The following is a 27,757-nucleotide window of genomic DNA, read 5'->3' as shown; positions in this document are numbered from 1 at the left end:
AAGCTCGTTGACGATTGTATTGCTACTGTACACATGGAAACTTATTGATATGATCTTGAATGCTTTGTTTTGATATTTGATCAATAGCCTCTTGGGTGTGTTTTTCCCCCTATTTTAGAAATATTGGGTTTTCAGAAGCATCAGTATTGTTTTCATGATGATAAAAAGCTCTTCTGCTACTTATATTTAGAGATGTCAGGCAAAAAATCTTTACGAACCAGAACTTGCATATCATCAATGAAAAAGTAATAAAATAAATATGTTTTTATCGAATTTTAATTCAGGATTCAAAGATGTTTTTTCTTGTGTCACTCAGTGGCTTGATTGTAGCAATGTCTCTTTTTATCAGTTGTCAATTGACCAAATACATTTACGAGAAGTAAAGGAAACTTTTTTTGCGGTTACAGACTTAAATGGAATATTTTTTCTTTATGTACTTTTATATGATAGACCTTATTGTCGAAACCTTTTTCATACATTCTGTTGTCCGAGCTTTAGGCTATGACTTACGTTTCTTAGTTTGGCCTCTATGTGGCAGCAGACAACGAGCTGTTTGTAATTGCATGTATATCGTCAGGATTACCGAGAACAAGAATGTGTTCAATGAGAGCCATATTTGTATCTAAAAGAGAAAATTATGTATCAGACGCATGAACATAAAATACCAGAATTCTTAAAAGCAATGCTGATGGCTTCTGAGAAAAGTAGAGACGTTTTTTGAGTGGCATTAGCAAGCAATATTAGATGCATATTACTTAAAGAAAGTGATTCTAGAAATCTTTGATAAACAACCTATATCCTAAAAATGGGTACTTTCTATATTTCTATACAAAAACATATTTTATCTTCAATGTTGTGTTGAGGTGTTTCCGCTTCAACTTTTTCCGCAGCTGCTATTTTTATTTTTATTAAGTTTTAAATGGATAAAACGGAGATAGCACATTATATAGCTTATCTATAAATAACATTAAGGAGATAGACTAAGATACAAGGTCTAGTATCCTTTAATCGATTCCTTTTTTAACTGATTGATTATAGTAAAATGGAACAGAAATTTTCTGTCGAACTAAAAGAATACTCCTTTTACATCACAACAGGTATAAGGAGCCCTGCTACCAAACTTCATTATAAATTTATCCATATATCAAGTCGAAAGAGTATTATCAATTATCTAACTATATTAGAAAGTCAAATCGAACATCGAAACCAAAATCTCCACAATAATCCACCAGCGTCAGGAATGCTTTGTGAAAAGGTTTTAAGTCAAAAGCATAAATATTTTTTAGAGGTGTTATCTAAATATTCATAACTTTTTTTTTTTCTCATAAATTTATTTGTTTTCATTTTTTTATGTGTCTAAGTTGATTCATTATTAATCTAATAGAAATGTTATAAATCATTTGTGAAAAAATTCAATATTTTAAGTATTGGATTTCTTATAATTAACTCATACTATGTGAATTATAATAAGAAAGATTTTGTTCTTGTAATTGATTTAAGTATTTTTGACCAAGCATCCGAGAAATCTTTCAATCAAGATAATATGAAATGATTAGATTAATAAGAAACTATCGCTTATGTCAACATGAAGTTATCGGTTACATAAACATGCACTGCTTTTCTTTTTTGTATTTGAAATTTAACAATGTGGCGTGATTTATCAAATGCTCCCCGATCCTGTAATCTTGTTTTTGTGTAAATTTAGTTTTAGGAAATTTTGCGTGGGAATATTACTAAAAGTGAATATCAAAAAAAAGTTCCCGAAAAATAAAAACTTACTAGTTTTAAAACTTTCGTTTGAAAAAAAAAAAAAAAAAAAAAAAAGGATTACAATCGCTAATAAAAACATTCTTTTTTAAAATTTTTTTTCAAAAGCAATGATTTTCCTTTACTTTCGTAAAAATGGTAAAAATTCAAACTTCCGTAATTAAAAAAGATTTTATTTTAATTTACTTAAAGAATTAAACCAAACAAAGTATAACCAATTATTAACTGGCTGAAAAAAATTGTATTAACTAGTGTGTGAGTGTCTCAGTGCCTGCATGTGTTTCCGTGTGTCTGTGTGTGCGTTTTTGCTGCACTTAACTTAATTATTTTGTTTTCAGAAAATGCTGACACTTTTTTAATGAAATACTTTTAGATTTTTTATAAATAGTATAGTTTCACACAACAAAAACGCGCGTGAAGCAACGTATTTAGGCTGGTTTTACAGGGGAGTGAGAAAACACCTTCCTGCCTCCTCCACCATCAACCTTTTAACCCACCACTGATCTAAGCTTTCGAATTTCTTGACTAAAACTAGATTTCGTACAGGGTGACCAGAAAAAACGGAGACAAACGTTTTTAATCATATTTTATTAAATCAACAAAAATTAAGTAAAACAACGATGAATAACAACAACATGGACTTTCCGCAATAACATACTCAGCCGGTTTCGAAGTGGCCTCCTCCCGCGGCAATACATAAGCCCAAACGCGTCTTGAAACTTTCAGCGATGGGCCGCAGCTCTTCTGGCGACAATCGATCCCATTCCCGGCGCAGCGATTGTTTCAGCGACTCCAAACTTATGTGGCGTGTAGCACAGGGCCTGGCCTGCAAAATTGACCACACGCTGTAATTGACCACACATTCATCGGGTTGAGATCCGGCGAGTAGGGCGGCCATTCCGAAGACACGATGAAGTCCGGAAAATGGGTCCGACACCAGTATTGAGTCATTTTCGCCTTGTGAGAAGGGGCAGAGTCCTGTTGGAACGTCCAATTCACATCGCCGAAGTGCTGTTGGGCCCACGGAGGCACCACAGTCTCGAGAATGTCGCGTCGGTAGACTTCTGGGTTGATTTTGACTCCTTGATCCACGAAAACGAGGGGGGTCCTACCGCTAGCGCAGATTCAGCCCCAGACCATGACGGACTGCGGATTTTGGCGGTGTTCGACAATGGCCGACGTGCCGGGAGCCTCAGCGGACCAGCTCCTGTCGTTTTGGTGGTTGTGCGCCTGCTCGACGGTGAACAGCTTCTCGTCCGTGAACAGGATGCGCTCCTATCGCTGAGCAGCGGCCCGACGCTTGAGTTGGTGACATTTCTGGAGCCGCACACGTTTGTTTTCATCGGTGAGCAATCGAACTTTTTGGAGCTTGTAAGGCATGAGGTTAAGCTCCCTTTTTGCCATTTGTCTCACCGATTCACATTTCATTCCGGTTTCACAGGCGATTTTTCGCATGGAGACCCTCGAATTTCGCTTGACTCGCTTCCTGATGATCTGGCGGTTGGCGGACGTGTTGACGGTGCGTCTTCTACCATTTCCTGGACGGCGACCACCATGGCCTTGAAACGATTGACGGCGTTGGACACAGTTTGCTTAGGCACATTAAGCAAGCGAACAATATCACATTGACGCATTCCTTTACGAAACAACTCCAAAATTGCCCTACGTTTATTTGACATTCAAAAATATAATATATTTTAGAGATATCAAACTTAGAACATAAATATACTAAACGTAAAAACATGGAGAATCCGAAAACCAATAAAATTAATTGGATACCGTAAAAAACTTTATTATCAGGACATATTAAATTTTTTCTCCGTTTTTTCTGGTCACCCTGTAATGCAAGTTATATCATTTTTCGTTAGGAGGAATAAAAATGCCACTTAAGTATTATTCAGCTGATAAATGCTTTTTTCTGTTTAAATGAGATTTACTTAAACAACAAAACAAAACTTTTACAAAGTAAACTGGACGTAAACTTATTTCTTATAAAAACTGTTGCAAAATAAAAGAATTGGCCAGACAGTCTAAGTGTGGCGAGAGGAAATTAAAGAAATTTTAAACCAGCATACGGTGTCCACTGAGCTGCGCCGACCAATTGAAGACTCCACGGGAAGAAACGGCAGGGTCACATTTTTTCATTTTGAGATAAATCATTATTAAACTTTTAAACCTTTAAAAGTTTCGAAGTTTTAGGAAAATTTAGAAAAACTTTAAATATGCATCAAATCGTTTATTTGATTTGAATTCAAATACAAAATATGCTATTATGGTTAGTAAAGCTAGAAAGTGTAAAAAGTCGAAACTTTCAAAATGTAACCCTGCCGTTTCTTCCCGTGGAGTCTTCAATTGTAATTAGGGATCGCTAGTATACGGTATACTAAAAATTTAGTATACAGTTTACTGTATAGTTTACCGTATAGTATACCGTAAAGTATACTGTAAAGTATGACGTAAACTAAACTTTTTACTTTTTGATTTTTTGGCGAAACCGTAATACAAATTTGTAAAGAGGTGTTTAGGATTTGAATTTTTACCACGTTTAAAACATATTTGTTTGTTTTTTATTCAATGTTTTTGTTTTTGCGTTTTATTGTGATACTTAATATAAGTTATATTATATAAGAAATGCTTTTTTATAAACAATTGGTGGAGTTATGTTGATCGGGAAAGCATAAGCATCTATTGGCCGGTGACCCTGGTTCATTTCTTCCAGTTGCTTTTGTTTTGTTTTTTTTTTTTTGCTTTTAACATAAAATTAAAATAATTTTTTGGCAGGGAGAATTGGCACAAACGGAAAATATTACTTTTATCTTTGGATTATAGAAGCCGACGATGGAGCCAGACAAATTTGCTTTATTTCCGAACCCAGCCCCCAGCTAAAATAGTCAAATTAGCGCAGGGTTAAAATGCTTTTTTTTGTTGTTGCATTTCACATTTAACTACTTTAAAAGAGAAAACAAAAAAAAAAATTGAGAAAAATTTTTGAAAAACTTTTTATGTTTACTAATAAAAGGAATAAGCACTGCTAAAAATTAATATATATATATAATATCAATACTCTGGTCCAGACTGTCGTGCTACCCCAAAAATTTGCTTTTAAGTTTTGATGGGCCAGATAACCCCTTGAAAATAGTAATTATTAAATTTGCACTACATCCTCACTAGATAAAGAAAAAAGATGAAGGTGTTGATCAAAATCAGCAATCACATATTACTGGATTGTTATCTTACTGCTTCATTTTTAAAGCAAACATGTTTTTTTTTTTTTTTGAACATAGCTTTTTAAAAAAAATTCTTGTGTTTTCAAATAGTTTTGAATAAAAACAGTAAAATAATCATATTCAAATATAAACAGAAATAAAAAAATACAAAAGTAAACAGAAACATTTATGTTAATCTTTTGCACAAAATTCCAATATTTCTCTATGATAATATTTATAGATTTTGTAAACTTGTTATTAGTAATTTAATAAATTCATAATATAATCATTTGAGATGACAAATCACTTGAATCAACTGAAGTCTCTAGAGTGAAATCAATAGAAACATCATCTTCATCATTATCATGATCACTAGTATTACCAAGCATTATATCAGCAATATTTGCTTCTTTTTCATGGAGTGTGGCATTTGCATACATGAGCACTAAGCCAATTGCTTTTTCTTTCGCAAGTCGGTTTCTACGCTTTGAATGTATAAAATCGTACAAACTCCATATTCGTTCACTTGCAGCTTGAGAAGTTGGAATAGTAAAGACTATTCGTGCAACCTTTGCTAAATTTGGAAATTTACTTGCACCCTCAACTCCCCACCAGATATCAGGATCCATTAATTCAATTTGAGCTAAAAAATCTGATGTTGGATTTGCACATAGTCTCTGAAAAGATTTTATTTCTTTTTTTGAAGTTTGATAATTGCAAAATCCTCTTGTTTCAACTATGTACTTTGGAAGTAATTCAAGGACCATAACAAGATCACTTTTACTGGATGGAGGAGGCTCATTATACATATTTCTACCACCATGATTTCGTGGATCAAGAAAATATGCAAATCCCATAGATGGTGTGTGAATAAATTCCCATCGACGTAAAACAAGACTTTTCAATATTGAGTCCTCACACCATATTTGCATTAAGTTAATAAATCCTATATAAACTTCAGAAAGTAGACAACTATCTGATTCCAGTTTACCTACTAGTTTTGATAATGGTTTCATAACATTAATAAAACATTGACAGTCTTCCCAAAAAAATTCATCTTGTACAATGTTTATGTATTCTGATTTTTTTGTGGATGGAGATATACGTGAGAAAGCACCTGAGTTGACTAAATTCAAATGAACTAATTTGTTTTCAAGATTACGGGCAACTGATGTATGATGGCTATACCACCGTGTTAAAACTGCATGTGATAATGTTCGCATTTCCTTCAAATTATTTTCTTGTTTAACACGATTTTGAATTATACGAAATTGATCAACAAGAGATGTTCTTTGTTTAACAAATGCTGTCAGTTTTTCAGACTTTTCTAAAATATCCACAAATTCAGGAAGAAGGCAAATATCTTTCACTAAAAGATTAATTGTATGGGCAGCACAACCATTACAAAATATTTTTGGATATTTTCTTTCAATAATATCCCATGCAGCTCTCATATTTGGTGCATTATCAGTTACAATGCTTGTAACTTTATCAACACCAACCTCAAGAATTACATTTTCTATCCGTTTTGCAATATTAATACCAGTTTGTTGCTCTTGACCAGTAGACTCAATTTTGTAAGCAATTGGTTTCATGGTCCTATTTTCAACATGAATTGAATAATTAATGAGATGATTCGCATTAATGTTTGAAAATCCATCAGTCACTATACTTACATATTCAGAACTATCAACATATTCTTTTATTCTACATTTTTCATCATTTAATGCATCTTTATAAAGGCGCCCACTAATGCATTTACTAGATGGAGGTTTATATGCAGGTCTAAGATTAGCATGATGTTGCTTCCAAGCAGAAGAATCAGCTAATGCAAAAGGTACTCCTGTATGGAAAAATATCCTTGCATATGATTTATCTATCTTTTTGATGTCATCTTTGTTTATAGTGTCAAAATATGAATTTAGCATAGTTCTTTTAGCAGGCTGCCCAGATTCTTTAAAAACTGAATGTTCAGAGGTTTGTGAGGTCATATTATCATTTCCTTTTGTTTCAACTAAAACACTCTGAACTTCTCTTTTTTTATTTTTGAAGCACAACTTAACCTCTTCAGACACTCTTTCACATCCCCTTAAATGCTGTACCCATCTCAATTTTGAGCGTGCTGTTATTTGTTTATCACAATATTTGCAATAAATTTTTCTTGTTGAACCTTTTCCAAAGAAAGAGACATGCTTGTAAATTTGATCAGACATTAAATAGTATACTTAAATACAAGAGTATGATACAAACATATGTTATCATTAATTTATTTCAGATCAGAGAAATCCATTGAATAAACAAAAAACCAATAAAAAAAACAACCAAAATACTATCTTAAAACGGTGAAGAGCAGCACAAACAGCGTGGTATAAAAATATAACAACTTAACAAATTAAAGTTTTTCCTAAGTAAACCTAAGAAAAAAAAATTGAATTAAAAAAAAAAAACACTTTAATTATGATAAGTTAAATACTAGACATGGCCCAGTAATTTAATTAATTAAGATAACATAATTATCAGATTATCAGGTCAGTCCGAAAATATTTCACAAATAAAAGTAAACAGGTATACTAATGTGTATACAAACTTTTAGTATACCAAGTATACGGTAAAGTATACCGTAAAATTAGTATACCGTATACTGTAACCGGCGATCCCTAATTGTAATGGAAGTTTTTTTATTGATTTAAAAAAATAATTTATGATGCAATAGACCTGGTTTTTATACACTTTGAAAAGTATGTGGAACGGTTCTTATCATTAAACAAAACATTTACCAAATTAAAATACCTGTTGGAAATGTAATTTTTACTTAAAAGAACGTGTAGACGATAAACCAGAATTTAAAACAACGTTTCAGCTTAACTGATGCCATTTACAGGTTTTCTAGTAGAAAACTGAAAAATGTTCTATTTTTCTCTTAAAATGTTCTATTTATTCTATTTTCTTCTTAAACCAACCGTTATTTATAGATATTTTATTAAATCTGAGTTAAATTATTTCTATAAAAAGTTGCATAAAGGTTTTAATGATGACCAGTTAAGTTTTATTTAAGTTTTTTTTTTTTGGGGGGGTGGGTGGGGTGGGGTGGGGGGGGATTTCAAGATCTGGTTCAAATACATAGAAATGGGTCGAAGAGCGGAAAGCGTGGCAATGAAGTGACCAAATTGCAGATAGTAAGTTATACTTAATGATATATGTTTACTAGATATCTAACTCACGCTTCCGCAGTGAAGCAAATTTTTTGCCAGCCTGAAATTTTTGCCAGCCTGAAATGACGCAATTATAATTAAAAGCTTAACAAAAATGAAGTATTGTCAGTTTAAATAAAACGGCTACCGGCATTAAAAGCTTTAAAAACTTGTTTCACTTTTTCTTACAGAATTTTTGTGATATTAAACATCTAGTTAATATTTATCATTGGTTATACCACCCTTTGAAAACAAAAAAATGATAGCCAGCGAGTTTAGAATCACAAGACTAAACATGGTACAATGAGAGTACTTTTTATTCCAAGTAAAAGTGGAAGTAGTTGAATTTAAATGATAAAAGTAACTTTGAAGTAATAAATAGAAAAAGAAACGCTTTTATAAGGTTTAAATATGAATAGAATTAACAATTTCTTTGTCAAGCCAAAGTTTCAAAGTGGGAATACAAGTAATTTGGCTCGAACTCGATCGAAATTTTTGCAATCTCGAGTTCGATCGAGATTGCAAAAATTTCGATCGAGTTCGAGATGAAATAAAATGATTTTCTTTATGTAACTGACAACTTTAAAAGTTACATTTAGCATTCACATCTATACATCTTTTTTTAACTTCGATCGAGTTCGATCGAGATTGCAAAAATTTCGATCGAGTTTCGAGATGAAATAAAATGATTTTCTTTATGTAACCGACAACTTTAAAAGTTACATTTAGCATTCACATCTATACATCTTTAGACAAACTAGTGCAAGTGTACATTCAATTCATTTAATCATTATGAGCTAAATAAAAGATCAGTGCTGAGTTGTCACTGCCATAGTTGAACTTGTTAATGAAACAAGAACATTCAAATGACTCACAAAGCACATAACCTGTAAAAGTATTAATCAGCTTATATACTCATAACAAAGAAAAAATCATTCAAATCATTATTCAATGCAAGTGTCATCACCAACAAACCACACTTTTCCTTATGCCTAAATTCTACACATTTTTATGAAGAAAGGTAAGTTCTTCCACATACTCAGAAACAAGACTGCAGCTTTTAATGAAAACGATGTTCCCAGATGTACCTGACACACCAGCATCAGCAACATTGTCGTTGGTTGCAGTTGCTGTTATCATGTTATCGAGGGATTCCCTCAAGCCTGTTGATTGTGTTGCTAGTATAGACTCTGCCACTGAGTGCTGAGATTGGATTGGTTTTGATCCTTGACCTGGTACTGTTGGAAGTTCATTGTGTAGTTCACGAAGCTTTGATAAGTTGGCCGCCGACTTTTCAGGTTGTTTGCAGTAAAGTGACTTGTACTTGAAATTTATCAGTGTGCAAACTTCATCAGGCTGAACCTAATAAAATAAAACAGAAACTGTCAGATAGTTGCAGTAATATAGAAAATTAGGTATTAGTATTATTAGTATATTAGGTAAGTATGACCATGGTCCGTCATGGAATTGAAGTTAAAGAAAGTTTTATATGGAAATAGGTAATTAATAGTTAGTGAGTGATTGATAATGACAATGAACGTCGAAAAAAGTTTGATAAAACACTGAAACAAACATTTCAGTGTTTTATCAAACTATTAGTTCAGTGGTGGGTTCATTTCCTCTGAACCCACCACTGAACTAATCTTTTAAATTTCTTTACTGAAACTAGTCGTATGAGAGTTATATATTTTTTCGTTAGACGGAGTAAAATTGCCACTTTATTGTTATGAAAGCTTTCTTGTAAGCATTTGCGACTCGTTATTTTTTTATTCGAGACGAGACAAGAGGAGACAAGACAACGATTTAATATCCGGGACACAATTTTTAAATTCAGAGACAAAATTTTTGTCCCGATTTAAAACTTTTCTCGTCTCGTTAAGCTTTTCCCGGTTGATTTCGAGAAAACGATTCCTAGACGTAGACCCTTACTTTCTCGTGTTGAAATATGATTTACTGAAACAACTAAAGGAAAATTCTGCTAATACGCTGAACGAATACAAATTTCTCATTAAAAGACTTACATGATGAAATAAAATTGGCCAGACAGCGCAAGTGGACGGGGTGAAATTATTTTCCATAAGTAAATTTTCGAAGTATCCACTAAGCTACGCCGACCAACTCAATAAGTAAACTTTTAACTATTTAAATTAGTTGTCTATGATGCAATATGGCTGGTTTTTATACGAATCAAAAACTATTTGCAATAGTTTTTGTAGAAGCAATGTAAGTTAGACTCAAAAACATGTTGTTTGAATGGGAGAAGAGTTTGAATACATAAAGGATAACGCTGAAGGGTTGAAATTACGTTTGGAAAACTTAAATTTAAAGCTAAACCTTACACCAATGTTGGATGACGATATTTTAACCATGATAGATAATGAAGAAGCCACTGATATTGAAATTAACGAAAGCTCACATTTTCTCGACGAATTTCAGTTAATAATCACTCAAACTCAAAGTTTTTTAATGGCAGTAAGTAAAGGTAAAGTTTCATCCAAGACAATGGTTAGTCTGTGTAACAATAATGTAAATTTACCTAAAATTACATTGGAGAAATTTGATATTAGCATTTTAAATTTGAGAGTATTTTGGGAACAGTTTAAAACAACCTTTGGTGAAATTAACACTTTAAGTGACATAGAGAAATTTACTTATTTAAAAATATTGCTTAAGGGAAGTGCCCATGATTTAATTTATGGAATAACATTAACATCAAATAATTATGAAAAAGCCATAACCATGTTGACTCAATGCTATGGGGGAATACTCAAGTATGAATTTCAACTAATATGGACAATATTATTTAATTTACCAAAGATTAAATCAATTGATGAAATGGTTAAACTTTGTATGGTCTATGATAAACTTGAAACTAGTGTTAGAAACTTAAATGACCTTGGAGTGGAAACAGCTACATAAGGATCAATGCTAATAAATATTTTATTTGATCGCATTCCAACAGAATTCAAAATGATTATCTCAAGAAAATTCAAACACAAAAATTGAGACTTAAATGAACTTATTAGAATTTCTAATGAAGAACTTTGTGCTCATGAGTGTTGTTCAGCAGTTGGTAGGATATCAGATAGTGATGAAGTTGATTTTCAAAATGAGTTCACTGCTCAAACACTTCATTTAGATACAAAAAAATCCCTGGTTTGCTACTTTTGTCATAAGAATCATTGTTCTAATAAATGTTTAAATGTGACCAATAGAGAAAGTAGGAAAAATATGCTAAGAAAACAAGGATGTTGTCTCATTTGCATGGAAAAATGGCATATTTCCAAAAGTTGTAAAGTATGAAATATAATGAAAACCATAATGTAAGCATTTGTAATATCTCCAGTTAACAAAAAAGTGATAGACAATGTCTTAATGATTCCCAGTCAAAGGAAACTATTATAAACCATGTCAATTGTTTAATGCAAACAATGTTGCTACAAACAGAAACTGCTTTAACTGAAAATACTAATGATAAAAAAGAGGAAAATTCAAGATTATTATTTGATTGTATATATGATTTTAGTCAGCGAACATTTTGTACTGAAACACTAAGAAAGAAACTAAATTTTAAAGTATTATGACAAGAAACAGTTTTAATGAAACGATTTGCTTCAGATGAAGGAATTCTGAGAACATTAGATGTAGAAGATATTTGTGTGCATGGAAAAACCAAACCTGTCACAAACTATAACAAAGCTCTTTGCTTACCTTTCCTGTGTTTCCCCATTGCAAAGTCAAGATTTTAAATTGACAATAAAAACTTATCCTTGTTTTAAAAACTTACAATTAGCAGAAAATGATTTAGTGGGAAACAATCTTGAAATTGGCATTTTAATTGGAATGGATAATTATTATAATTTCATGACAGGGCATATTATCAGGAAAACCTTTGATGGGACAGTAGCCTTACAAAGTAATTTGGGGTGGGTTATTTGTGGCCCAACAAGCATGACCGTTAAAAGAAGCTATACAGCTTCAAGTTATTATTCAACACATGTCATACATATAAATACCTTACAGGTTGACAATCGTAGTTTAAAATTGAATCTAATGAAGTTCTGGGAAATCAAAGGCTTAGGAGTAGAAGAAAATGAAGTTTATAACAATTTTCAAAATAAAGTGTACCATGATGAAAAAAGATATGTTGTTACCTTACCATTTGAACTCTTCCTGATAACTATTCAAATAGTGAAAAAAGGCTTGATTCATTAAAACGATGATTCATTAAAACAACAATTCAACAAGGATGAAGCACTTCTACACAAGTATAATAATATCATTTACCAATATTTAAATAATGGAATCATTCAAATGGTCACAAATTCTGGCTTGCCAGGTAGAATTTATTATATGCTTCATGCAGCTGTTATTTTTAACATACATTTGAATAAAGATACAACAAAAGTGAGAATAGTGATTAATGTATCATCAAAAAATGATAAATATCCATCACTAAATGACTGTCTGTATTCTGGTCCCTGTTTGATATGATGCTGATGCCTTTGACTGTCTGTATTCTGGATTTTATAATGTTGCTGATGCCTTTGAATTTTTTAAAAGAACTCACAAGGTGATGAAAGAAGGTGGCTTCAAATTAGCAAAGTGGGCATCTAACTCAAAAGAATTAATGGACTTGATAAAGTCTTAGGTTGATATACCTTACACTGAACGACAGAAGAGAGTTTTTGGAATTGGTTGGGACACCAAGTTAGATGAACTTGCTTTTTGTTTTGATGAATTAGTGGATGAGGCACTTAAATTGCCATGAACTAAATTTTCCTTATTAAGTATCAGTTCAAAAACATATGATCATTTTGGACTACTGATTTGATTACTATTCAATCAAAAATGATGTTCCAGAGAATATGTACAGAAAAAATGGATTGGGATGATCTCTTGTCTAATAATGTCTGAACACATTGGTATATATGGTTATATGGACTTAAAGAACTAAGTAGTTTACACCTACCAAGATGTTTATTTATTGGCGTAACTAAACGAGTAAAGTCTATTCAAATTCATGGCTTTTGTGACAGTTCAACACAAGCATACACAGCATTGTGTTATTTACAAATTGAAGCTTATGATATGGTTGTTGTAAACTTACATACAGCAAAAGCAAACGTTGCTCCATTAAAAAGCAAACGATTCCAAGACTTGAACTCTAGGGTTGTCTAATGTTTAGCAAATTAGTAAATTCTGTAAAAAATGCAATTAATAGTGTACTTCATATTGAAAGGATTTACTATTGGAGTGATTCAAAAATTTGTTTATCGTGGATTCATGGAGTAAATAAGGAATGGAAATGTTGGGTTGAAAATGGTGTTAGTTTAATACAATGCTTGTTTAAAATTGATGATTGGCATTTTATTTTTGGAACCGAAAACCCTGCTGATATTCCAACTAGAGAAAATGATTTAAATGTAATACATAAAAGTAGGAGTTATTGGAATGGACCTGAGTTTTTAAGGCTTGACCTTACTCATTGGACTGCAATAAACAATTGTAAAGGTAAATTAAAAAACTTGTCTATTGATTTTGAGACAAAAAAACAAAAAATTTAAATGGAATTGCTGGTTTGAAAATATGTTTAATCAATCCAGTATGGATTGTACTGTTTTTAGTATGCTGGGAAATGCCACTGTGGTGGAGGGAGTATCAATAATTGTGAACTTACATGAAGTAATAAAAATAGATAACTTCAGCTCAATGAACAAACTTTTATTAATAACCTCATATGTGATGCGATTAATAATTAGTTTGTTATATCGAATAAAAGGAAGAAAAAAGCAAGCTATAAGTTATATTAGTACAGAAGAAGTAATGCATGCTGAACTTATGTGGGTTAGAACAGAAGAATTGTTAGCAAAAAAATTTAATGTGTTTTCTGATTTTTATCAATCCTTAAATTCAAAATATGATAGTGATGGTGTTTTACGATTACATGGACGTTTACCTAATGTAATGTTTACCTATCTGCTTTTATTTACGTGTGCAGTGACAAGAAATGTACACCTGGAATTGACCTCAAGTATGGACTCCCTTCAGTTTTCGCACTTAAACATTTTTTTCCAGAAGAGGATATGTCAAAATGTTTATAAGTGACAATTTTTCTACATTTAAATCAAGCGAACTATCAACATTTTTACGTCATAAACTTATAAATTGGAAATTTGTCTTGCTGCTTTCCCCATGTTGGGGAGGGTTTTACGAGAGTTTACGTATAATTAAAGGAACGTTAAGAAAAACGTTAAGGAAAGCCCGACTGACCTTTGATCAACTAAACACAGAATTAGCTGAGGTAGAAATAATTGTAAATAACCGACTTTTGTGTTACGTGTCTGATGAACATATACATACATACATACATACATACATACATACATACATACATACATACATACATACATACATACATACATACATACATACATACATACATACATACATACATACATACATACATACATACATACATACATACATACATACATACATACATACATACATACATACATACATACATACATACATACATACATACATACATACATACATACATACATAAATTAAAAGAATCAAATATTGAGTTTATTCATATTTATCAGCACACATTCAGTTCAGTAATTTTATGTAAGCTCCTAAAATTAAATCTTTCCTTCAAAATTTGTAGGGCTGAGTGTATATATGAGGGCATTAAAACTACAACACCATATGCGAAAATTTATGTTTGTTAACTACAAAGACACTATTTACGCCAGAGGGACGAATTTTCACCAGAACTAATCAATTTCTAATATACACATGTTGGTCTAATCACTTATGCACCAAAACCAATGTTTTTGGAAGTATGACCAGTATAGGTGGCTATGATGGCGTAATGCCATCATAGCCACCTTTCCCCTAAATGAAAATTTAGGAACTGACGATTATGAAGTTTTATATCATGTTCATATATTGATAAATATATAAGTTTTAAATAAAAATTTATTTTTTTGAATAAATAAAATTTTTTTTCTTAAAAATAACGGAATATTACGTATTTGCATAAGTTTCAAATACAAATATGTGTTTATGCTTAACAAAATATGTTCTTACAATTGAAGACATAAGTGGATGAAGGTGTTATGTTACACCAATATGGAACTGAGATATCAGGAGTTAAAGTTTTGAACACATATTGTTCTAGATATTTTTATATAGCAAAGATATGTTAATAATTATGGAGGGATATAGTAACCAAACACTTAAGACTGTTTAATTTCATGAAAAAATGTGTTGTACATGTTTTTGAATTTTGTATTTTTGCGACATAACGCCTTCATCCACTTATGTCTTCAATTATTTGTTGTATATTAACTTTTCTGGTTTTCGTAGTAATTTATTAGTTGCTTGTACATAAATCTCAAGTGATTAGCAGAGTTTCTTTTAAGATAAAATATTTCAGCAACTTGGCATTGTGATAAAGTTATTTAATTTCTGTATAACTGTAACCATAATGTATAACAGTAAGCATAGCATTATGGTGTATAATATTAGTAAAAAAGTATAATATAAGTAAAAAATATAAGTATATAATAAATATAATAATATAAAATAAATAAAAAATATAATAATATAAAGTAAAAAAGTATAATATAAGTAAAAAATATAATATAAGTAAAAAATATAATATAAGTAAAAATAATATAAGTAAAAAAGTATAGTAAACGATTTAAATATTTCTATTTTCAAAAATTTATTATGCATTATAAAAAATTTTTTTAAAAGTGTTTTTACATGCACTTATATCTTAAACTAGTAGTGATTTTCCCTGAACTTTAAGAGATGATTATTAACATTTAAAGATGTAAACTTATATGTATCATACATTGTTTGATAACACACAAAATGTATGTTATCATAATGTATGTTATTCCGTAAAGCCCTATAAAATGTGTATCGGTAACCACTAAGCGCTCTGATCGCCGCCATCTTCAGAGGCCAATTTCGGATTCAACTTCTTTTGAAAAAGTCGACAGAACACGCTATCCAGTTATATTTTGAGATAAGTGGTTCGATCCGATCTTGCAAACTTAATCCAAATAACAATCCAATTTATTTCATTTCTATGTTATTTCTTTTTTTTTTTTTTTTTTTTTTCTATTCATATGCCTCAGCTTCTAATACAGTGGGTTGCATAAATATAGAGTCACTAGTTTTTTATGCGAAGTTTTTGTTTTTTTCAAAATTATCTTTGAAACCAACAAATTAATACGTTTAAAAGCGTATTACACCTGTTAATTGATTCTCTATCGAATGATATATAATTCGAACTCGCTAAGTTAATCAGTTTTGAGTAATTATTACTTCAATAAGAACATAGCTACATTTCATAGCTACATTTCTAATGTAGCAAAAATAGAGTCAACTCAAACTTAACGACTTAAGTTGAAATATATCAAAGAAATGTTATCCGAACGGTCTAAAATTTGGTGGTTGATTTCTTTCGAACGATATAAACGTTCTTGCAAAAATAAAATAAGTTTATCATTTTTATATCTTGAGTTAATCACATTGGTAATTATTTGGTAAAGTAAAAAGACAAAAATGGTCAGAAAAGCTGTTTCAGACAACGTACGATGGCAAATTGTAGGTCTGCTAAAAGATAAAACAAAAAGCCAATGAGAAATAGCTCGAATTTGCAATGTTTTGCTTAAATGTGTACATACAACGTTGAAGAACCACGAGCTACATAATGATGTTAAAAATTCACCAAGGCTTGGTAGGCCTTTAAAGCTCACTTCAAGAGACCAAAGTTATCTCTATTAAAAGGTTAGACAAGACCCTAAAACTTCTTACCGCGAACTTGCTGAAGGGTTCACAAATACGCCTGGTAATGTTAGTGTTAGTCGATGGACTGTACGAAGATGCCTAAATAAGAAAGACTTAGATTGCTATGTCGCTGCTTAAAAAACACTTTTGCGTGTCTCAGATCGCCAAAACGATTAAAGTGGTGTAGAGAAAGATTTCACTGGCCTGTAGAAGACTGGGCCAAAGTCATTTTCAGCAACGAATCCCATTTTGAGGTGATAAATTGCAAGTCAAGATTAATCATCAAGAGGCTGGCTGGTGAAAAGTTCAAAGTGCGCTTTTGTGTACCAAGAATACAAGGTGGAGGAGGATCAGTTGGAATATGGGGATGCTTCTCCCATAAAGGTACAGGGTCATACAACTTATATAATGACAGAATTAACCAGTACAACTACAAAGCAACCCTCGAAAGTATACTTTTACCAACAGCCAGAGCTTTTTACGGAAAACGACAACAATGGATTTTTCAGCACGATGGTGCAACACTACAATCTCGGTTAAAGAGTGGCTCGATCGGAAAAACATTACGATCATGCCTTGGCCAGCTCATTATCCAGATCTCAATCCCATCGAGAACATTTGGGCTTGGATAGACAAGAAATTGGTCAAAGAGAGCATAGCCAGTGATGCACAATAACAGCAGGCCTTAGAAAAGCTCTGGAAAGAATTTCCAAGAGAATTATGCATTGGACTAGTTGAATCTATGCCTAGACGTGTTTGTGCATGTTTGAAAGTTCGTGGTGCGCATACAAAATACTAAAATGCACCCTGACTCTATATTTTTGCTCTGTTTTTTTGTTTGTTTTTTTTAACAGTTGTATATATTTCTCATAAAAAAGTTAAATTTAAATTTATTTTTTTGAAAAATTTTTTTTCTTATTTTTTTGATAATACCACTGTTAATAAAATTTAAAACAATTTAAATTATTAACTTTTTTGTTTACTTTAAATTTTAAAAAAACATAAAAAAATCATATTTAAAATTAACTGACTATATTTATGCAACCCATTGTATTACGGAATTCTTCAAACATGGTAGGGGAAAACAAGACAAAATGTAAGGCCTGTGGCAAAACATACTTGGTCAATGAAAGTACCACAAGCCCTTTAAAGAACCATTTAAAAAGAGTCCATTTGAACTTATATAAACAATTAGAATAGAAAGACAAGAAAAAATCAACAATTCCAGACATTTTTGACGAGCTTGCTTTTGAAGACTCAGATTTTAAACAAACACAAGAACACAGGCATATACACTAGCATCACCATAGTCTGGACCAAGTGGAACTTGTGGTACTTCTAACACTCAGACCTGGCAAGGTAAAAAACAGGCTACCTAACCAGATTAGAAAGTCACTGATATCAATAAAATAAAAACTATTATTGACATTACTAGAAGGGTGATTGAGAACAGTCGACCAATTTTTAAAGTAGAAACTGAGGCATTTACCCGGATGATGAAAACTACAACCAACGGTCAATTCATAGCTACTGCAGCAAAAAATGTCTACAAAATACATTCCTCTCCTTTTTAAATTCATCCAGGAGCAAGTAAAAAACACTTTTACTACAGACAAGTCAAATGCTGCTGTGGCCTTAAATAACTCCAGAACGACGTTAGTGTAGAGATGCCCCTCATGATGGAACTCTACCTCCATCAAGTGGAGTCTGTGGTTGTTGCGCACAATCGCGCAGTCATTTAAGCCTCCCACGCTTCATTTTTGTCATATAAAAAACTAGCATTTTTTGTTCTCTCTCTTTTTACAAAGAATAAAGACAGTTGTAGGCACAAATTTTTATAAGTAAAATATAAATTTCATCATATCGTATTTAAATAATACTACAGTGGTGGATCTTTTTTCGGCAATCCATTCATTAAAGAATCCAAACCCCACTGTTTCTGGAGGTAGTAAGTTGCAAAATTTGAAGTAGTCAAAACTGCAATAAAAAAGCTATAAAAGTATTTGAATGAAAAACCTGTTCCATCAAATACAAATGTGGAATTCTGAAAATAAAACCAGTATATTTTCCCAATAATATCAAGGCTGGCCAGAAAAAAACCTCTAAATATTTGCTGCATCTTCAATGTCTGAAAGAGTTTTCCCAACAGCAAGGAACATTTACAACTCTAAAAGAGCCAATCTTTCAATTTCAAAGATTGAGATGCTGATATATATGAAAGAAAGCACTAAACAATTCAGCGAAATTCAAAAGGTTGTGTGGCCAGCGAAATTTAAGAGGTTGTGTGGCCAGGAAATGAATTGCAAAATAATAAACTTTCAGTGTGAATTTGGCATCTTTTTTTATTTCTTAGGGATTGGCGGTATCTACAAAACAGTCATTGATGATACATAGTTGACAAGAAAAAAATCAGAATCAAAAATATTACCGAGTTTTCAAATGAATTAAACTTGCATGAATTGAATTTTTATTTAATTAGTTTCATAGAAATACTAGAACCGAAATCTATGATATACTCATCAAAAATTAATTTCATCAAGTCAAGTTTTTTACTAAAGATAAATTTTAAACTTTGTACTGCAATATAAAAAAATTGCATTTTGAAAAATAGATTTGTTAATCTCATTAAATAGACACTAGAACAAACTCGGTTGGGGTGCCCCTGCAGATGAGACATTTGTTCGACTGACTGTTATTAATATGTTCGGCACAATCCTGACAGAGACATAGATGACGACAAGGAAATAAAGCAACTTGGTTTCGATTGACTAAACAAGACTTTACAAACGTTATCAAGGTCAGCATCATATTCCTCTTGCCACACTAACATCATAGCCTTTTGATCCTAAAAAAAAAATGCATTCAATTTTTTTTTTGTTGCATAACGTTAAAGCAACTTACACTTGACTTGTTAAGGGGAACTAAAGTTGCAAACCTATATTTTAATAAGTGCTTATTTTCAACAATTCTATTTCATAAAATTCGATCAAAACTTTTCATAACTTATTGATATTTCGATGATATTAAGTTTACAAGCCTCCAATTCTATTTTTGATTTTATAAATTCGATTGTATACTTAATTAAATTTATTTTCAATGAATCCAACATTTTAGACTTTACGGTTCTTTTAAACATATTAAGAACCGGATTTAGACGAAAAAAATTCCGGTTGGCGATAGTTTTCGAAAATTTCGGAAAGGAGAAACATTTTCTCTTTCTCTAGGCTTATCAAAAAGACGGATTTAAAAACACTTTTTCTCAAAACCTTTTGGTTGTTTTAGGAAAAAATCGTCGTCGTTCGACAAATTTCGAGAAATATAAGTTTTAAAAAAACTTAACTTTTTATCGAAAAATAAAAATGAAACGGGGAAACGAAACTTAATACAATGATGTTCCTTAGATTTCAAAAAATTCCAAGGTTTTTTTAGGGCGGTCGAAAATAAATGTAATAAATAAAAAGCAAAGATAACTTTTTTTTGGACATTTGACATTGATTTTCAATTATTTAAAAATCAAGTTTTTGTGTATAAAGCGTGTAAACATAATAAATGTGAAAGGCATATCCGGCAAAAACTTCACATCATACTAATCAATAATCAGTTTTCTATAATGACATAAAGTTAAGTCAGATGAGAACACAAATCCATTATCATCTGATTTGATGAGAGGTAAAAGACGTTTTTGTAAGCCAGTAAGTGTGGCCAGTAAGTGTAGAGTCACTAATATAATGCACTGATTTTTTGCCACAACTGCAAATACCTTGCAAAATCAAGGCTTTTTTGCAAACTTATCATTCTTTGTGCTTTTAAATTTCTTATCTGCTTCTCTTCTATATTTGGATTTAATAGACAGCTCCAAAATTTGTTGGTGATTATACTGTATTTAAGTTTCACCAGCTTCAATGATACAGAAATTCTTAGAAATAAAATTGTCATGCAACTTTCTACATTAGGTTCTTGCACTTTTTTCTTGAGTGGCAGTACGATTTGGTACCTTTTGTGACATGAAAGAATAAAGACCATATTTATTGTTCCAAACATTTTTTGGTATGTTATTTTCTAACGAACTTGTAAATGATATCAATTGCAAGAAGTTATTTTTCTTGTAATATAAAAAAAAATAAAATAAATAAACGACTGATTTTTATTACGTCCAATTCTTATGAAGTTCCTTTTAATGATCTCAATTTAATATCATCACTGCAAAATTACCTGTCTATTTTTGTTGTCAAACTACAAAAGAATAATGCTGGCATCCACTCTGGATTCGGTTGCAAATGAAAAACTTGTTGAAGCAAACTTTCCAACTTAGTTTCAAAATCTAGGAAAAAAAAACTCTCCGATGAACTTGTTGCAACAGATTTCTCGAATGCTGCGCAAGTTCCAATTTTGTTCAAAAATTTTGACAGTCTCCCAATCATTGATGTTCTCCCTCCCATGTTTGTTGACTTCTATTCATATTTCACCTCGACCATTTCATGGAGGTCAACTTGCAGGTCCTGATTGCAAAAAAATTCTCAATAGTGTTGATCACCTTCAACTTTATGCTGAGAAGAAAAATGCTTTTGACGCCATTTTCCCCTCATTGAGCAAATGAGAAAATTCAACAATGTGGTTGGGGCTTTGAAAAGAAATTGAGCAAGGATTACAACCTAAGAAATTCTTTCCAAAACTTTTCCAAGGTCTGCTATAATTGCGTAACACTGGTTATGCTCTCTTTGACCAAACTCTTGTATCCTAGCCCAAATGTTCTCTATGGGATTGAGATCTGGAGAACGAGCTGGCCGAGGCATGACTATAATGTTTTTCTGATCAAGCCACTCTTTAACCGAGATCGCAGTATTAGTCGTTGCACCGTCGTGTTGTCGTCTTCCGTAAAAAGCTCTGGCTGTTGGTAAAAGTATACTTTCGAGGGTCTCTTCGTAGCTGCACCAAATAATTCTGTCGTTATAAATGTTGTATGACCCTGCTCCTTTATGGGAGAAGCACCTCCATATTCCGAATGATCCTCCTCCGCCTTATATCCCTAGTACACAAAAGCGCTCTTTAAACTTTTCACCAGCCAGCCTCTTGATGATTAATCTTGACTTTAATTTATCACCTCAAAATTGGATTTTTAGCTGAAAATCACTTTGGCTTAGTCTTCTACAGACCAGTGAAGTCTTTCTCTACACCACTTTAATCTTTTTAGGCGATCTAAGACACGCAAAAGTGGTTTTTGAGCAGCAAAATAGCAATCTAAGTCTTTCTTATTCAGGCATCTTCGTACAGTCCATCTACTAACACTAACATTATCAGGCACAGATGTAAACCCTTCAGCAAATTAGGGTCTTGTCTAAACTTTCGATAGAGATAACTTTGGTCTCTTGAAGTTGGCTTTAAAGGCCAACAAAGCTTTGGTAAATCTTTGACATCCTTATGTAGCTCGTGGTTTTTCAACGTTGTATGTACACATTTAAGCCAAACATTGCCAATTCTTGTTGGCTTTTTGTTTTATCTTTTTGCAGACCTACAATTTACCATCGTACGTTGTCTGAAACATTTTTTCTGCCCACTTTTGTCTTTTTACTTTACCAAATAATCACCAATAAAAATGAAGAACTTTAATTAGTTTAAATATCTCATTACCTATTTACTTAATGAAACTATTATATATTGAAGTCAATGCATCGAGATATTTGAAGCACTAGAGCAAAATGTTTCTTACATTCGCCTAAATTGACCTCCAAACGTAAAAGTTAAACTAAATCTAATAGTAAGTTTAACTAATGTGGTTACTTATTTTTAGTAACTTAATACTAATGTTGTCTGAAAAAATTTCTAACGAAAGAAGAAGAAAATCTTACATGGTTGACAGCCTGATGTGCACGTTGAAGGGTCGAACACGCATTTATAGCCAGCGGAGCACTTTATCAAAGGGCATTCGTCTACACAATCTAAAATCATGTATTTACATTTTTAACTTATTTATGGATATTCAGATATTCATACTAATTTTATCATACTTATATATATATTATATATATATATATATATATATATATATATATATATATATATATATATATATATATATATATATATATATATATATATATATATATACTTATATATATGCGTTCTTATATATATATACTTATATATATATATGCGTTCATATTTCTTTCGTGTATAATTGTTTACTCCGTTTATTATTATTTATTTGTTTCGTCATAATTATTTTATATACTTATATTTGCTTCATAAATTCATGTTTGCTTAAAAGCAAAGTGGACTGTGATTTAACATTTTTATTTTTTGTAAAACTAAAGTAAATTTGCGTATAGATAAAAAACTTTGATTAGTTTAAATAATAATCTTATTACCTATTTATAAAAAGAAACTATTTTTTTACAATGAGGTCAATAATTTTAGAGATCTGAAACACTAAAGTAAAATGTTTCTTATTTTAGCTTGCATGGTAAAAAAATTAAACTCACTATGCAATAAAATAATGAAATACTTTATGTTACCTATTTTAACGCATGTTGTATCACACGAACAATTTTTAACATTGCACACAGAATCAGAGCCACATAACGTAGTTGAACAAGGATGCAATAGGCATTCCAGACAAGTATCAACTATCAAAGATCAAACAACAAAATCATATTCTAATTTGAACTTTTTGTAATCAAAGAGCCGCAAAAAACTCTTATCTTAAGGTGAGTTTCTACTCCATTTTCGCTACGGGAAAGGGAAAGGGAAGGGAAAATTAATCACGTTAGCGTGTGCAGTTTGTAATTTAATTTTGAAAACTAATCACTGCGCATGCTCAAGTGATTAATTTTTCCATCCCTTTCCCTTTCCCTAAGCAAAAATGGATGAGTGGAAACTCACCTTTAGGTTATACTCCCTTTTAATAAAGATGTTTAATATAAAAGTTGTTTATGAACAATTGGTGTAACACACCAACCAATAGCATTTCATAAATTCCTTGGTTAAATAAATTGATTGGTTGTTCAGTAACCTTGTTACCAAATGTAAGTGTGTTTCATAAAAACCTTGCATCTTTGGTTGATTAGTAACGACCAAATATCAGGAATAAAAAAAGTTAAATAAACAAGCTAACAAATAATAAGAGAACATTATGCTTAAAAAAAAAAAAAAAAGATTACTTAATACTTAAAATATTGCAAATAATAATATATAAGCATAACTATTTATAATTACACTTAAACAAAAATGTATACCAACGCCTATGGAAATCAGCTGTGCTGCCCCCCAATAAAGTAAAAAGAACTACTAAGGCAGCTTCTTTCTTCATTTTCGTTGTTCGTCTGCTCAATAATTATATTCATTAGAAAACTTGCTTTTTATACTTTTTCTTCTACTTATATTGGTTTACTCGCAGATAGTGAGTTTCCCATTTGTCCATAAAAACGACATTTTTATTTTTGCACTGTTTAATTTGTTTTAATATAAAGGAAATACAAAACAAAGCAACAAATTTTGCTTAAAGTCAAAATTTGAAAATGACACGTTTTTTTTTTGCACTGCTTTATTAGTTATGATACAAAGGAAACGCAAAGCAATTCAACAAATTTTTTTTTTAACATATTTTAAAATAGTACTAACATTTATCCGTCGGGAATTTTTTGTAAACTTCTATTTAAAATATGAACACCCATTGTAAAGGTCTTTCTGTTGCAAAGAGTTTCCCTGTGGCAAAATAATTAACAAGGGAACCAATTTATCTCAGTTTCTTGAAATAAACTAAAACAGATAATATAAAAAATAAATGAATAAGACTTAAGTTTATTTACAAAAAGTTAATTTGTCACGTAACTCCCGCTAAAAAAACCATGCTAGCTAGCAAACCGTGAAATTCAATTTGTCGTGTAACTCTAAAATGCAGTGCTTTATATTTGGCAAATATATTTTTTTATAAAATTTTTGTGAGATTTTTTTTCAAAACGTATAAATTATTTTACGAGTTTAAAAGTTTCACGCATTTTTTTCTATCATAGTAATAAAACAACTTTCTGTATAAATTATTTTGGGGCTTGTACCCCAAATTGGTTTGGGCTTTATTTTTCGTTAAGTTTTTAACTTTTGAGCAATTTAAAGATTTTATTTCTTACTGCTCGTAAATAGCACTGCAAAGAAATATCTTACTTTTTTGATAAATAAGTCCATAAGTAGTAACATTCACGAGCATTTATACCCGTAAAAGTTAAAAATTCATGCAATATTTACACTTAAAGAGGAAGGTGTAAGTTCATTATACTCAAAAAACTAGTTATACTTGGCATATCATATGGCCGACAGCACATACGCCTTCAAGATGTAGAGTGTTTAAAACTGAATTAATCTTTGCTCTTCATCTTTCCGCCAATCAAGACGACAAGTAAAAGCCAGTTCAGTAAATAGCCAAAATCGAATGCCTTGATTGTACATACGGGGTTTTTAGCAATTCTTACAAAATATTAGCTTAAATTGATACATTGTTTGAAGGCTTTTTAAATAAGCTAGCTCTGTTTTAAATAATCAGCAAATAAACCTCCTGCATGCCCCTTTAAAAAATTCGGCGCATTTCCTTCGGTAATACCACGACAGTTTTTTTAAAGAGCTTTTTTTAACAAAAGCATTTTGCAAAAATTTTTTGACTGAGAAAATCAAGTTCAATGTCTGAGCGTGAGACATCAACAAAAAAAAACATAGATTTTTATCAATTTCATTTACTTTCTACCACAGTTTTTACAGTAATTATTCTAATATAGTTAAAGGGCAATTGGGTAAATTAGCACACACTTTGAAGATTAAAAAATCCAGTAAACGCTTATTTTATAATGCACGATGTTATTTTATTCTATTCGCAGTTTTCGTTTAAAAGCATAATATCAATTTGTATTCCTTACATCCGAAAGAAAATACCTATAACTAGAAGAACTTTGACTTATTTCCAATTCGTGCCACCAATAAAAATTGGCCTGGCCTGGCCCTTCTAAAAATTTTAAAAGCATAATATAGATTTGTATTTCTTACATCCGAACGAAAATACCTAGAATACCTATAATTAAATGAATTTCTCTTTTTTTCAATTCGTACTATCAATACATTATATATTATGACGAAGTTCAGTATTTGGTTTTTGGAATGCGTTGTTAAACTCACGCTCAAATATGAATCTATACATATGCTTTTTAACTGGAGCAATACTCTTTCCTTCGCAACAGGTAGTCTATAGCTCATAAATTATGTTAAGTTTGTTGACAAGTATTGCGATCGCATATCAAAACAAATCATTAAAGTTCATATCTTATTGATAGGATCTTAAACGCTTTGTTATGATATTTGATCAACAACCTCTCGGGTGTGTTTTTCCCCAATTTTAAAAATGCTGGATTTCCAGTAGATTCATTATTGTTTTCATGATGATAAGAAACTCTTCTGCTACTTGTATTTAGAGAAATCAGTTAAAAAATTTGATTCAATAATCCTGTTCAACTGGTTCAGCCAGTTTTTGAGCAGAAAAGAAGCAATTTTTCTTAACTCGCATAAATAAACTACTTTCAAAACTCTTAGAAGTCTTCCTTTTGCGACCTTGTCCATCTATTTTAGCTGTTATTCCAATCAAGTCATATGTCGGATATCGAGTTATGAGGAATTCCGGTCTCTTGCTGCACATGGCGATAAATTTTACCCTAATTGACTAAGTCGATTGCTAAATTTCTCTAAGCAACAGTCAAGTGACGTTTACCTCCAGCCATTTTACTAAAAAAACATAATTCGAGCTTTTTGCGATGCAATATCTTTAATTCTATTAAAATTTGCTAAAAAATTTTAAGAAACATAAACTTAATTAAGCTTACCTAAATATTGCTTTGTTGGATAACTATTTTACAAGCCTATTCAATGCTGAGTTTCTTTTAGAACAAATAATAAACCAACTGAAATACGAAACAAAAAATACGCACACTAAATAACATCCTATTCACAATAGAAATATAAAGAAATGCAAAGATAGTACCGTTGTTACCGTTGTAAACTGTTTTTTGGTATAATTTAGAGCTTAAGCATATATTTTTTTTGAAAAAAATTATTTGGTCGAATAATTATTTTGAGACAGTATTTTTAAGGTTTTTTCAATAAGCTAATTGATCAATAAGGAGCTATGAAGTATAGGTAAATAAAAAGGAAAGATTTTTTTTTAAATTATAAATTGCATTTTCATGTTTAATTGGCTTATTTTGTTTGGTTTATGCATTTGCATTATGTAGGAGTTTTTTATTTTATACAAGCTGTAGCCAGTTTTTAAAAAAATGTCGTGGACCCACTGATTTTAGTAAAAAGCATGGAATGACGTAACAGTTTTCATAATAAACGACATTGAATAGAAACTTTTTTTTTTTTTTTGGAAAGGCTTTTAAACCTTTAGTAAAAATGGTAAAATAGTTGTTGAAAAATCCTTAAACTACTTCTTGTCATTTGGACTGTCGTTAAAAAAAGTTACATTCGTTACCAAAGTTTTTTTACATAGATACACTTGCACATTATATCATTAAACGAAAGTAAATGTCCAATTAAAAATACACTTTTATCGCTTTTACTCAGGCCTTTAAATGAGACGGATGATTATTAATTGAGGTAATCACGACCCCAATAAATTGTTGAGCACAATTTGTAGTTCAGCGGTTATAAATCTTCCAGAAGAACAGTTTTAGCTTTTATAAATTCTTATGTGCGAGTTTTTTCTGAGTTCTCCTAGAAAATCTGAAATGACCAGAATGATAT

The 27,757-nt window shown here is 31.2% G+C and overlaps 3 protein-coding genes, 1 long non-coding RNA gene and 1 pseudogene across 5 annotated transcripts in view; 3 read left to right on the top strand and 2 right to left on the bottom strand.

Moving 5' to 3' along the window:
- LOC145194821 (sodium/mannose cotransporter SLC5A10-like) overlaps positions 1-27,757 on the top strand; it is a 297,350-nt gene that overhangs the window by 1,746 nt on the left and 267,847 nt on the right. The gene's annotated exons all lie outside the window — the stretch shown is intronic.
- On the bottom strand, positions 5,249-7,186 carry LOC149880286 (uncharacterized). The gene has a single exon (XM_090070016.1). It carries the CDS (start codon positions 7,184-7,186, stop codon positions 5,249-5,251), a length of 1,938 nt encoding a protein of 645 aa, XP_089926142.1.
- Positions 10,106-13,691, top strand: LOC149880284 (uncharacterized). Its single transcript, XM_090070247.1, has one exon. It carries the CDS (start codon positions 10,418-10,420, stop codon positions 11,081-11,083), a length of 666 nt encoding a protein of 221 aa, XP_089926373.1. The 5' UTR covers positions 10,106-10,417; the 3' UTR covers positions 11,084-13,691.
- Positions 11,090-12,379, top strand: LOC149880285 (uncharacterized; annotated as a pseudogene).
- LOC149880282 (uncharacterized) overlaps positions 22,701-27,757 on the bottom strand; it is a 28,513-nt gene continuing 23,456 nt past the window's right edge. The window contains exons 1-3 of one of the 2 annotated variants that reach the window (XR_016446337.1): positions 24,214-24,375; positions 23,494-23,604; positions 22,701-22,917 (exon numbers count right to left, since the gene is read on the bottom strand). This is a non-coding gene — a long non-coding RNA (uncharacterized LOC149880282). Of the gene's footprint in view, positions 22,918-23,493; positions 23,605-24,213; positions 24,376-27,757 lie in introns of those variants that run through there. The other variant, XR_016446333.1, reaches the window with a different exon arrangement.

This window comes from Hydra viridissima, unplaced genomic scaffold, assembly GCF_058129835.1.
Source record: "Hydra viridissima isolate aposymbiotic clone 2 unplaced genomic scaffold, HvirCarnegie_v1 scaffold_13, whole genome shotgun sequence".
In the NCBI taxonomy this organism is placed as follows: Eukaryota; Metazoa; Cnidaria; class Hydrozoa; order Anthoathecata; family Hydridae; genus Hydra; species Hydra viridissima.
This window is presented reverse-complemented; position numbering and strand designations above follow the sequence as displayed.

Coding starts and splice junctions, on each gene's coding strand:
- LOC149880286 (XM_090070016.1), bottom strand. CDS start 7,186: ATGTCTGATCAAATTTACAAGCATGTCTCTTTCTTTGGAAAAGGTTCA.
- LOC149880284 (XM_090070247.1), top strand. CDS start 10,418: ATGGGAGAAGAGTTTGAATACATAAAGGATAACGCTGAAGGGTTGAAA.